This window comes from Urocitellus parryii, chromosome 4, assembly GCF_045843805.1.
Source record: "Urocitellus parryii isolate mUroPar1 chromosome 4, mUroPar1.hap1, whole genome shotgun sequence".
In the NCBI taxonomy this organism is placed as follows: domain Eukaryota; kingdom Metazoa; phylum Chordata; class Mammalia; order Rodentia; family Sciuridae; genus Urocitellus; species Urocitellus parryii.
Genome location: NC_135534.1, coordinates 183,427,004 through 183,441,411, shown reverse-complemented (window position 1 = coordinate 183,441,411; position 14,408 = coordinate 183,427,004). Strand labels below are relative to the sequence as shown.

The following is a 14,408-nucleotide window of genomic DNA, read 5'->3' as shown; positions in this document are numbered from 1 at the left end:
TTTTTTTGTTGTTGTTGTACATAACACAATGCCTTAATTTATTTATTTATATGGTGCTGAGGGATCAAACCCACCCAGTGCTTCATACATGCAAGGCAAGCCCTCTACCACGGAGCCAGAACCCCAGCCTCTTATCTTTGTGATTTTTCAGCCCTTTTTGCATTTATTGATATATGCATTCAATGCATTTATATATTAATTACTATAATGTATTACAAGTATTTGTTCCCTTTCTTCTCCAAGACATACCCTTCCCACTCCTGTACCCTAATCTCCAATAGAGAAAGGGCAGTCACAGTCTCCTTTAAAGTGCTAACACAATTGACAATAGGTGGCAATTCATAAGACCTACATAGATATAGAATAAATTAAAATTTTGAGTTTACACTTAAAGGAGACAGTGACCGTCCTTTCCCTATTGGAGATTAGGGTACAGGAGTGGGAAAGGTATGTATTGGAGAATACATATTATTATCAATAGTTGGCAAATCGTAAGACCTATATAGATACAGAATAAATTAAAATTTTGAGTTAACTTTCATGACTACTTTTTACTTTTAGTAACATCATCTTTAGAACACCCTGCACCACACTCCAATTATCTAAATAGAAAGCCATCATTCCCATGGATTTCTCTCATAACTAGAGTAACAACCAATATCTGGTCCATTTCCATTTTTGTTGGCACTGTAAGACAGGAAAAAAACAGACACACAGGTGGACTATATACTATACCAATCTAGTCTAAAGTAGTATTTTTAACTTTCAAACTTTATTTGAATATTTTTAGGGTCATACATTTCCTACAAACTATTCTGGTGATAGCATAAAACAACTCTGGTAGGAGCCAGAAACTCATGTCACCTGGCTCTTCTCAACCCCATAGACATAATTTGAAGTCTCACTGCTTGCAGCTGTGATGACTATCCTGATGAACAAAGTATCTTTTCTTCAGTGCCTTTCATTTTCTTAGGTAAAAATGTCATCAGAACATGCTGTTACTTTACCCAACAAAAATCACAAACCTTATTTGCTACACTATGGTTAAAAGCAGTGAGTTTGGTGTGGAACAAGAATTAATGATCCTACCTGCCTTAAAAGCAGCTGTACTCCTAGTAGATGTTACAAAATGTCATCTATTATGGGGGTGGGTGAGTACTTCTTTGGAAAATTTGCTTAAACCTGAAGAACAATAATGGATTCTGTTTAAGTAAGATGTTGTAAACCTAGTCACATCTATTCTCTTTTATAGCTCAAAGTTCTCCCCTGTATGCAATTCATACAAAGACAAAAATATAGAGACAAATTATGCCCCATTGTGTAAGCAGGCAAACAATGAGTTTGAAATAGTATGGATTAAGAATATTTAGCATATTTAAAAGATTTAATCATTTTAATCTCTCTGACCAACACTACAGAACCACTGAAGTAGGCAAAACCCCATAGTTTAGGAGTCAATCGCTTAGGCCCAGCTCATTTACCATCAGCATCTGTGCTTGTCCTTTAGTTCAGTAGTTAGGAAAGACAGTACATTTTCTATTATCATTTAAATGTCCCACAGCTGCATCATGGCAATCCAGCCAGGATCAATTAGGTCAAAGGTGCTAAAACATTAAATTTAGCTTGTGCCTCCAAATTTTCTCTCCCATCTATAATCTTCTAACTTTTGCTTAAGTTCCCAGAGCTTTAAGTACCACACAGTTGTTTTTTGGTTATTTGGTCCATAATCTCTTATTATCTGTTGATGTGTTGGCTTAATAGATCACTACACCATATTGGAAGAGGAATTTTAAAATCTTGCTTTGCATTTGCTGTTAGCTTCCCTGAAATATACTAAAATGGCAGCAATAAGAATTGCTTTCTTTAAATGTTTCAAGTTCTTGAAAATATTTACATATTTTTACATATTGCTCACAGGGATATCTAGGTCTGAACAATAAATGTAAATGTTCAAGATGTCAACAAAGTCAAGCATCCTAAACTTAAAAATCTAAAACCTTTTGAGAACTAAATGATTCTCAAAAAAATTCAGATTTTGAGCTGGGGTTGTGGCTTAGTGGTACAGTGTTTGCTTGGCATGTGTGTGGGAATGGGAGTGATTCTCAGCACCACATATAAATAAAGATTAATTGACAACGAAATATATTATTAAAAAAAATTCAGATTTTGTAGCATTTTGGATTTGGGGACTAAGGATGCTCAACCAGTAGTCTATGAAATACTCCAAAATCAGAAACACTTCTGGTACAAAGAATTTCAGATAAGGGATACTCAAATAGTATATCCACAGGTTTTAGGAACTAACTGCCACATCCACACTTTGGCTCTGCCTCTTATTGTTATCACCATGAGCAAGTTCAACTTTTCTCAATTATATAATACTGAGAACAGTTTTTATCTCACTGTTATTATGAATAAATATGAAAATATATACAAATGAAAAGTGTTTGATCAATTGTAGTTGTACAAAATAAATGTCCCCATTTCCCTTAATGTCTTCCCTCTAATTAAAGAACAACACTACTCACAAAAATTTAATATATTTGAGAATCTTCATAGTGAGAATATTTACAAGACAAAAACCAAGAAAGAATACAAGCAGAAAATTGTACCACAGGAAAGGAAAATCAGTACATAATGGCAAAATATTCAACCCCATGTTATTGTTAAAATGCTAGCTAAAATAGCAATCAGGTACCATTTTATAATTGCTTAATCAGAAATATTAAAATAAATAATACTGACTAATTTTGCTGGTATACTTTTTGGTGATAGTGGGAATGGATACTGCTATTTTGGTCAACAGATTGTTTCCTTTCACAAAAGTATTCTAAACTCTAGGTCTGTTACCTGTGATACTGGACCTTCTGTAACTCAGTATTTATAGCTTTATCTCCTTTCCCTTCCACAGAAGACAGAACTCTCTCTAGATCAAATCCTTTCCAATCTGTCCCCAAATATCAGTTATTTGGATATTATTAAAACATCTGAGATATGTATAGAGAATGAAGAATGAGCAATGTTAAATCCGGGGTCAGGAAATATGAGCCTATTATCAGGGAAAGGATGATAATAACTAAAGAATTAAGGCTCAAGTATCAGGAAAGGATATGGCCCCAAATAATTCATCCACAATAAGATTAGATCACATCAAAACATGTAGGATTCATAGTAGAGACACTGTTTAGGCATTGTACAAAGACATAATAAAAAAATAGATAGTAGTCTTATAGTGTGTAATAACTTTCTTTTTCCAATTCTAAAGGAATTTAGTCTCACCTCTTTGAAATGGAAAGCAAAAGGCACCAAGAATTATGATAATCATCAAGCTCTTGAGTAATTTAGTAGGAGAGATAGATCTATTTATTCATAGTTATCAGACTCAAGAGAAAGATCAATTTGATTTAGTCCACTGGGTCTTAAACTCTCATTCACCAGCAGGTCCTTGATTAGAATATTAAAGAGTACCAGTAATCTTTGAAAATATATTGGGAGACTGCACATAAACCCACAGAAAGCACCATACAACACACCTCTTTCCAAACTCCATTTAAATACTCATAAAGCTTAAAAAAAATAAAAAACCTACTATGATTGCAGAAACCAATTATTGTACATACAAAAACATGATATTTCAACATCATTAAAATGGGAAATCATTTCAACATCTGTCTCCTATCCCAGGATCTGGCCTTGTGTCCACAAGAGACTATCCTCAAATAGCTTGGTGCATGCATAATAGCTTTGTGTTCCTTTTGTTGTTCAGCTACTTGCTTTACAATTTTTCCTTACCTAAATGATTTTTATCAGCAATAGAAAATACACTAATACTGCTTTAGTAATTAAACTAATTAAAAGCTGACTGTCAGCTATATTTATCCTGTAATTTAACTTCATCTTTTTCTTTATATTTTTGCTTTTACATATAGAATTTACTACCAACTAGGTATTCTCAGGCTCCCTAATACAAACACATTAAAAAAACTTGCACTAAGAACAAGCATTTGTTGATAGATATAAAATCACAACCACACTAATTGGACCAGAGTTATGTTAATTGTGAAAAAGAGAAATCTGCTCATTTATAAGTGATAATAAAAAGGAAGAAAAAACATGAGTTAAGTAACAAAATAACATTATATAAACAAATTATATCCCAAGTTCTTAAAAGATTATGTTTGAAAAACAGGTCAAGGTGCAGGTTTGCATTTTAAACTTCCATCATATGCTCATTTGGGTCCTTTTGCTTTGGATTTTGTTTCCTTGGGAATCCTTCCATTTTGACTTTGAGTAAATCTGGCTACTGTAGAAACACCATCCACAAACTTGGTTTTGAAAAGAACATTTGCATTGTTGAACATACCTTCTTTTAGGGACACTACAATGAACTTAAGGGAAAAGGAAAAAAAAAAGCCAGCATTAAAAAATTATTGTAATATTCCTGAAAGAGTTCATCCCAATACTTGACTCCAAGAAAATGCATGCCCTTACATGCCAAGAAAAAAATATCGATATTAGACTAGTTTCCACATTTGATTTTAGAAGTCTCAATGTTACCCCGAGTACTTCGCTGCTCAACTTTACTACTTCCTGATGGTTGACAGCCTGTTGCTGCTTTTGTTCTGCTCCTAGATGTAACTGCCTTAGTAAAATTTTATTATATATACTTTAATAATAACAAGGCTACAAGTTTCCACAGCCCCATCTCTAGCCCAAATGTAAACTGTATATAATTAAGAAAAGACACCAGTTTTATGTCCCAAAAATGCCACCATAAATAATCTATGACAAACAATGATAAATGAAGCCCCCAGAGTTGTACAATGCATAATTTATGCAATTGTATTTGGCAGACACACTTCCTATAGCAATAGTACAATAAAAATAAACTATTCTTAACTTCAAGGGACTTTTCTTCAGATTTCAGGCAGAAAAAAACAAAGTTACCCCACTGAATACCACACAATTTTCTGATTTTCCTGTTAAGGGTATACTAAGAGTTCTGTTCAGATTATGTATCCTATGTCAGCTAGAAACAGATAATAATTACATCAAGAATCAATTCTAAATTCCTTTATGCTACAATCAACAATTTTAATGTCTGGTTCTTTCTTTATAGGGACCCCAAAACTTTTTTCCTTCCATGACCATTGAACTCAAGCTTATTTAAACAGACATAAAATACTTCAGTATCCTTCAAACTTAAACATCTCACTAACATTGGATACCTACTAAAGAATTTAGAAAACCAAATACTCAAACTATTATTGAGACATTTTTTTTCCTGATTGTTACCTGAGAATGCGTGAAATGAGTACGGAGCATCTGTCCAATATTCTGGGTATGAGAAAGATCCAAGGCTGCATCTACCTCATCCAAGATATAAATTGGAGCAGGTTTGAAGAGGAGCATAGACAATATTAATGATAAAGCGACTAAAGACCTAAGAGAAGATTGGCAGAAGAAAAGACAAAATTTGACCACTTTTTAGCAAAAAAGAAAGAAGTCTGCAATCTAGTAATAGTAATATAGATTTATCTGAAAAGTCATACAAAAAAATCTTTAAGATTCAAATGCAACATTTTTTATTTCTTTTTTAAATTTTTTTCACTCAAATTCGTTACATATGACAGCAGAATGCATTACAATTCATATTACACATACAGAGCACAATTTTTCATCTTTGGTTGTATACAAAGTATATTCACACCATACGTGTCTTCATACATGTACTTAGGGTAATGATGTCCATCTCATTCCACCGTCTTTTTTACTCCCTTTCCCCCTTCCTTCCCCTCCCTCTCCTTTCCCCTGTCTAGAGTTCCTCTAATCCTCCCATGCAGTTTCTATCAGTATGCTGATCTTCTGAGTCACTGTTAAGTTCAGAGAAACTTCCTTCAATTCCACATTTCATCTTTTCCCCAATATCTTCTTTACTTTACGTAGACAGAAGGCGCCATCTAATATCACTTTGCTTTTGCCCAAGAACTTCTGATAAGCATTAGCATAGTTTGTTGTACCAAATTATTTCAGCTTTTGTCTGAAAAAGTATATAAATTGTCTTCAGTGTGAAGAATTTTTTGTTTCATAATAATTATATAGGTTGGCATTTTCTTTCAGCACTTCATAGATATTCTAAATTTCTGTTTTGCATAGTTTTAGAAATCTAAAATCATTGTATCCTTATCTTTATTATTCACAAATAATATGTCTTCTCCACTGGCTGCTTATAAATTTTTCTCCTAATCATGAGTTTTCAGCAACTTTATATATGCTTTGCTGTGCCACTGTGTGTATGGCTCTGTGTTCACAGATGTGTGGCTTTCAGAATTTATCACATATGGAAGCCTTGGGGCCTTAATTTCTTCATATATATATGTGTCACACACACACACACATACACACACAGGCTTCCGTCTTCATTTCTTTTTAGAATTTCAGTTATATGTACATCAGGCATCTCTCCACAGGATACTGTTTTTTTCCCCTTTTGATTTGTTTATCTTTTTACAGTGCAAAGGATCAAATCTAGGGCCTTGCCTATGCCAGGCAAACACTCTATTACTGAGTCATATCCTAGCCCTTTCTTTCAGTTTTTTAAAATTTCTTAGTTAGGTTGAATAAATTCTGTTGTTATGCCTTCAGGTTTGCTTATCTTTCTTTTACAGTGTCTAATCTGCTGTTAATCCGATGCAGTGAATTTTTCATTTCAGGTATGTTTGTATATACAGATATTTATCTTGATTCCTTTTAATAGCTTCCTTCTGTTTCTCAAGAACATAAGAAAAAAAATAATAATCTAACTTGTCTCATAGATACATACTTTCTGTCATTCCTGGGTCTGTTTCTACTGATGATTTTTCTCTAGGTTAGCATCACATTTCCTTGATTTTCAAGGAAACCTTGAGGTTGAATAGTGAGTTAATTTTATTGTCTTCCTATAAATGAGAACTGGACTTTGTTCTGACAAACAATTAAATAACATGCAGATCGATTGATCCTTTCAAGGTCGTTGTCAAGTTTCTTAGGGTCTGTCTATAGTGGCCTTCGTTTCAGGGACAGTCTAGACTTAATACTAAGGTGTATTCTCTTGGACTTCCCAAAATTCTAACTGATATCTCCTCAATTTAGTTAGAATACTGAGCTCTACTGGGTTCCCCTCCTTGCTTCTGATACCCAGAAACTGCCACCAAGGAGAAAGTCAGGGTAAGCACAAGGCTCAGTACTACAGCTTCCTCTTTCATATTTCATAGTCCTTAACTATTTATTCATTTTTCCCATGTTTGAAAAGTTGTTTTTCATATGTTATTTAATTTTCTAGTTGCCTATTCTTTCTTCTCCTTTACTGCCTACTAATTTAATCAATCAGTCCAACCAAATTAATAAACTTATGTTAAGCTTCTTAAGTTCTCTATATAAAGGTAGTTAAGCAAATCAAAATTCAAATAAAATTGGAAGGTAATGAAATGAAGGATTACAATAAAATAAAGAGAATGGGCTATTATAATATTGTAAAGGGTTACTCACCTCTGACCACCACTAAGCTCAGTTAGGTTTTCTTTCCAGGTATTTCCTAAAGCAACCTTGAACTCGAGACCATCCAAAACAGTTTGTCCCTCTGGTGGTGCAAGCATAGCATTTGCACCAGGCAAAAGAGTAGAAAAAATAGACCCAAAGTCTTTGTTTACCTGGATTAAAAAAGTCATATTAAAACATCAGAATGCTTTCTAAGAAGGATTAATTACTTGTATATGTACATGATATTCATCAGGTCCATTTTGTTATATGTTATTTTAATTTAGAGGTTGGCTAACTATCTCACGTGACATCTGCCCATGTCCATTCATTTAGAAACTGTCTATGGTTGTTAGCACTATGGCAGAGACTGGCTGGCCCATAAAGACAGAAATATCTGGACCTGAACTAAAACAATTTACTAAGACATACCGTAACTTTCAGGGAGGAAATTAGAGGGTACATTTCTACTTCTATTCCAAAGTTTTCATGCTTTTATAGAACATATTACAAGAATCCTCAAGAAAAACACAATTATTTCACATGGGGGAAAAATACAAAAGATGGAGAAGCAAACACACAACAAAAAAATATTCCCTTGTAAATTTTTTTCCTCCTGTTGATTAATAGGGTAAGATGGGTCAAGGGTCACCAACTAAATACCTATGTAAAGCAAGATGAAGTCTTGGAGAAAAGAAGAAATAAAATTGAAGGACCAGATCAGTTGAAGATGTTAAAGGATTCTTTTCTATATCCCTCATCTCATAGTCAAAAAGGATAGGTGTGATGGGCCAGGAATAGCACTAGATTCCAAAAGAAAAAAAAGATGAGAAAGCTACTTGGTATTCCCCTATCTTGCTACAGTAAGATACTATATACAGGAATTTAGGGACAGAATTCTAGTTTGTAACAGGAAAATTTTGTGCATACACACCTAATCAATGATTTGGGAATTTGGCCACCTGTCTTCAAAGACGAGATTTAATAACTGTTAAAGCAAATTTGAGGGTATACATACATACAAACCCATATTCCCCTCCTGCAAAAATAAATCTTCAGAATTTGACAGTCATGTTCTCCAGGGAGATCTCCAAATTCAACTATATGTACACAAAATTGAAATGTAAATATAATTAGGAAGTCTCTTGGTGACAAGCAGCACTTCTGAATACAGCCTTAACTAAGGAACAACATCTAAAGAGCAACTGCTCATCTAAGTAACATCCTACACAGTAGAAGTTGATAGTAGAAAGAGGCCACTTGTGAAACAGGCAGCTGCCCTTACCAATCCTGCAAACCAGTCAGATTACCCAACATCCTTCAGTCCCAGGAAAAAGATGCACAGGTTGCCATTCAGTTTCCCTATAAAGTCAATCATGCAGACAACGGACACTGAAGGGTCCCCCATCTGGACCCACCAGTATGAGCTACTGAAAAGTGTCCTATTTGCTGTTGGGCATACTGTACTTCACCAACCTATGCCCACCTCATTGATCCTCAGAAAATGACAGGTGCCACATCTCTGATGCTGTACCAGCTGTGCCTTGACTAAAACTGCCCACCAGAGCAACCCTAAACATCCTGCAGAAACTGATGCTTATACCTACGGCAGGACACACTGTGCCCAGTCACCAGAAAAATCTATCTTACCTAGATGGGTTGCATCCCAGTAGTGAATGCAATCCCACAACTCCTGTAGCTTAGGTTACTGGACACCGACAGACAACACTTACACTGACTTCAACTGAAGAAAGTACACAAACAACAGACCAAGACACTCATGTGAAACCAAATTCAATACACCCTATCCTACAGACTTCCTAGAAACATTGCTAGGATAAAGTCTGACACTGTGAAATCCGCCCAATAAACTGGTATAGGCAATTAATTGATCCACCAGATGCACAAATATCAATGTACAGACACAGAAAGCATAAAAAAGCATAAGCTAGCATGATGGCCCCAAAGGAACATAATAACTGTCCAGCAATGGATCCAAAAGAAAAGGAAATCCAAGAAGTAGTTGAAAAAGGCTTCAAAATGATTTTTAAGAAAATTTAATGAGATACTACAGAATATAGACAATACAACAAAATTAGGAAGATAATTCATTAAACAAATAGAAAATTTCAGTAAAAAGATCATAAAAGAAGCATAAAATAAACCTTGGAGAACTCAATAAATACAACATATAGTTTAGAGTATAAAAAGCAGACTAGACCAAGCAGAAGAAAAAATTTCTGAGCTTAAAGATAGGGCTCGTCAAAGAATCTAGTAAGACAAAAAAAGAAGAAACTTTATGAGATTTATGGGACACAATTAAGTGAGCAACCATTCACCGTATAGGTGTTCCCATAGGAAAAAAGAAAGGAAAAGACACTGAAAACCTGCTTAACAGAATAGCTGCTGAAACATTCCAAGACAGGGACATCCAAAACCAGTAGGCTCAAAGGACTACTAATAGATTTCACCAGAATAGGTTCTCTTAAAAGCATAAGATAAAGAGAGAACTCTAAAACCAGTAAGAGGAAAAAAATGAAGTCATTGAATGAAGAGCAGATTTCTCTGTTGAAAAAAAAAAAAAAAAAACCTTATACACCTGAAGAGAATGAGATGATTTATTCAAAGTCCTGAAAGAAAAATTTGTCAACCAAGGACATTATACCCAACAAAGCTACTCAACAGAAATGAAGGTTATAATAAATATAATACTTTTCGAGACAAAACAGAGGAAATTCATCACCAAATCAGACCTACAAGAAATGCTTTAGAGTTCGACACTGGAAGTGAAAGAATGGGAAGTACAATCATGAAAACACAAAATTTTAAAACTTAACAGAGTAGATAATGTGATTAAAAAAACAAAAACAAAAATCTTACCAAACAGAAAACCACCGAACCACAAAGATGAACAATAAATTAACAGAGGATATACAAATGAACATAAAAATAAAAATATTAACAGGAGTATAATGTCATTTATCAATAATACCTTGAATTTTTAAATAAATTTCCCAATTAAAATACTGACTGGCTAATGGATTAAAAAACAAAAACAAAACTAGACCCAATAATATGATGCCTTGAAGAAACTGACTTCACCAGTAAAGACACACAGATTGAAAACAGAGGGAAGGAAAAGGATATACCATACAAATCAAAACAAAAAGTAAGTGGGAATAGGTATACTTCTAACAGAAAACACAGACTTCAAATCAAAAACTGTAAAGAGAAACAAGGTTACTATATAATGACAAGGGAATCAATTTCACATGAGGAAATAACAATTGTAAATATACAAGCACTCCACACTGGAACACCCAATTATATAAGGCAACACTTATTGATTGGATCTAAAACAGAGACTAATATAATAATAGATGGGGACTTCCACACTGTACTTTCATCAATGTACCAATCATCCAGACCAAAAAAAAAAAAAAAAAAAATCAACAAAGAAACATCAGAGTTAAATCATACCAGAGACTGATTGAACCTAACAGAGAGTTATAGAAATTTCATCCAATAACTGCAGAAAACATATTCTTTTCATCATTATAAAGAACATTCTCCAGGACAGCCCATATGTTAGGTCACAAAACAAGTCTTAGCGTGCTGTGATTTTTGGATTTGTTATCTTCTCTAACTATATACAATAAAACTAGAAATCAATGACTGGGGAAACTTTAGAAATAGTACAAATACAAATGAAAGAATTTCATGAATGATTAATGGGTCAATGAAGAAATTAAAGGAATACACCCCAAAAAAATTCTTAAGAAAACTGAAAAATATAAACACATACCAATAACTAAAAGCAGTATTCAGAAGGAAGTTTACACAGGAAGTACCTACATCAAAAACAAATAAATTCCAACAACATAATGATGTGCTGTAAGGAACCAGAAATGCAAGAACAAAACCAAACCCCAAATTAGTATAGGAAAGAAATACAAAAATGGCAGCTTCTAAAAATAAAAAAGAAACAAAAAAAAAAAAAAAAAAAAAAAAAAAATTGATAAACTTTTAGGTAGAAATCAACCAAGGTATGTGTTGATGAATAAATGGAATATTAATTCAGCCATTAAAAAGGAATAAAATTCTGACATCTAAGGAATAGGAGGACATCGTTAAGTGAAATGAAATAGGCCCAGAAAGACAAATATAGTTCTGGCTTTTATATGAAAGCTAAATCTGATCTCAGAGAAGGAAAGACTAGAATAGTGGTTACTAGAAACCTAGAAGGATATGGGTAAGGATGGATGAAGAGAAGATTGTTAATGGGTATAAGGAGTACAGCAGGATGGAATTAATTCTAATGTTCTATATACAGCAGGATAACTATGATTGACAGCAATTATTTTAAAATTGCTAGTATATAGGATTTTGAATGTTCCAACAAAAAGAAATATTAAATGTTAGAGGTAATGGATATGTCAATTACCTGGGTCTGATCACTACATATTGTAATTATGTCAACTGAAAATATATTTTTAAAAAAACTGCTATGGAAACGTTTAAGAACTAATACTTGACTTTTGTTAGTCTTAACAAGAGAAGCTGAAGATGGTAGAATTGGAAACATCCTTGGAAAATTTCTGGTTTCAATAAGTAGAGCTTTGACCATGTGAAATAGATATTGACTATTTCTAGTTTCAAGCAGAAGCTGAGTGGAGTACAACAGAAATTGAATAGCATCCAAGGTTTCTTCCATGTGTTAAAAGCCTACAGACTCCTAAGAAGTAAAGAAAATGAATAGAATCTCCTTCAAAAGTAATACTGTCCTGGTAAATGAAGATAATAGTAAGAAATAGAGAAAGCTAGAAAATCAGGATTTAATACAGCTTAAGAACCATAGTACCCGAATTGATGGAGTGACAAAAACAGTCAAGTTCAAAAAGATAAAATGCATTTAAAGTCTATTAAGTTTAAATTAAGGCGTAAGCATAGGCCTCATTTAAACACAATTAGTAATATCAAATTCCTCTTAGAATATATACCTAATGATGACCCTTGACTCATAAAGAATGAAAGAAAACATTTTAGGGCTCAAATACCTTTTGCCAGGCAATATTTAGAGCTTGGTTTTTCTTTTGGTCAAGGTCTTCTATAGTTGCAAGGATTTTGGATTTGTCATTTTCTACAATTCTCTTCTTCTTCATCAAGTCATTATACTGTGAGATTAAAAAGCATAATTTTTAAGCATATTCGGTAAATACAAAGTTTCCTCCATATTCTGAAATTCACTCAGGAATAAGAGGTTTCATTATTTTAAATATAATACATACAATCTTATTTACCAAAAGGTACAATGTACTAAGAATTATAATGCAAACCAAATTATGAGTAAAGTAAATATATCACCCAAATGTTTATAGTAAAATTCAATTATTAGAAGTGAGAATTTTTAGGAATATTTCTCAAAATATTTTAACCATTATTATTATATTATCTTCCTAGCAATCAAAGCAAAAAGAAAAATGTGTCATATGTAAACTCAAGTAAATGTTCTGAATAAAAAGGAAAAGTCTTAGAAATAACATAAGTAAAATTTTAATTCTTCACAATAATAAAATTTGGCTATTATTTATCTCTGACTTTAAAGCATCAGACTCTTCCCCAGAGTCTAGCCATATGTTTATTTTTTTTTTCAGCTTCTTGAACATGATAAACTTATTCTCTTCATTGTTTTTGTTTTTTTTCCTAGAATGCTTTTTCCTGTATCTACATTATGGGTGCCTGGACTTGTAATTCAAACATCATCTCTTCCTTTGAGGGAGGCTGCAGTGGAATAGTTATATCATGAACAGCCTTAAAACATTCTAAAATGCTTCCTAACTCATTTTTCCTTTAAGCTGCACATTTCAAGGAAACTCCATATTCTCTGTTAGTAACTCCAGCCAGTCTTGTTCTTTCTCACTGTCCCAGTCCTTACTGGCCAACCTCCTCTTTGTATTTTTATATCTTTTTTTTTTTTTTTTTTGCATATGTCCATGTAATTTCTTACATGAACAGACCAAAAAAACCACAAGAAAAAAAAAAAAAGCCATCTGCTGATCAACAAGAGAGTCTTCATCTCTGATAAGGAGAAAAGACCTGATGAATTCTTACCAAAAAAAAAAAAAAAAAAAAAGGCCTAGGTATCATTGTTTTCAAAAAGTATGTAAATTCTACAATAGTGTGCAGCTCATATTTAGATAAAATATTTCCTTCCACAAATATGCCACACTTTTAAAGCCATAGTGTAGGAAAATGAAAACCAGCATTTTATAGAGAAGATCACAGCACCTGCACTATTATCCTGTTTGGCATGTAAAATAACAGATTGCTTATATACAGAAATGTCATTAATATATTTTTTTAAAGACATATAACAAAATTTCTTAGGAGTAACCATCTCATACACACTATCACTTCTGCAGATCTCTCAATTTACTTTAATATAAAATTTAAACAGAATTTTGTAGAATTAAGGAAAGTATGAGACATTAACACAAAATTTCTAAGATTGCCTCTTCCTACAGTGTCCCAAAGAGTGGGGACTGTGGTTCCCACAGGGTTTTTCTCGTGGCAAGACTTTCCAAGTTCATTACTAGGAGACATTAAAATTCCCTTTCTAGAGTTTTATCAAGAGTAGGAGAAATGGATAACTATTAAGTAATCAAGAGCATTACGACCTAGAAGATGCTGCTTGATTTAGAGAGTAGTAAAATAGTGGTTATGCCAGAACTAAGCAATTAATGGGATCTGTAAGTGTTTTTTACTTACATCTTTACAGCAAAGAGCAAAAAACAATGGAAATATCGTGCAAGGTATAGAAGAACAGAAAAACAACTGGTAAAAAAATAAAGTCATAAGAAATGAAGAAAAGGGGGAAAAAGGGAAATAGAAAA

General features: G+C 33.2%; 1 protein-coding gene across 1 annotated transcript in view; it reads right to left on the bottom strand.

The window, feature by feature from the left end:
* Positions 1-4,190: 4,190 nt before the first annotated feature.
* Smc2 (structural maintenance of chromosomes 2) overlaps positions 4,191-14,408 on the bottom strand; it is a 54,670-nt gene continuing 44,452 nt past the window's right edge. Inside the window, 4 exon segments of the mRNA XM_026380117.2 lie at positions 4,191-4,388; positions 5,296-5,443; positions 7,528-7,688; positions 12,573-12,689. Of these exon segments, the coding sequence (XP_026235902.1) occupies positions 4,191-4,388; positions 5,296-5,443; positions 7,528-7,688; positions 12,573-12,689 (624 nt within the window).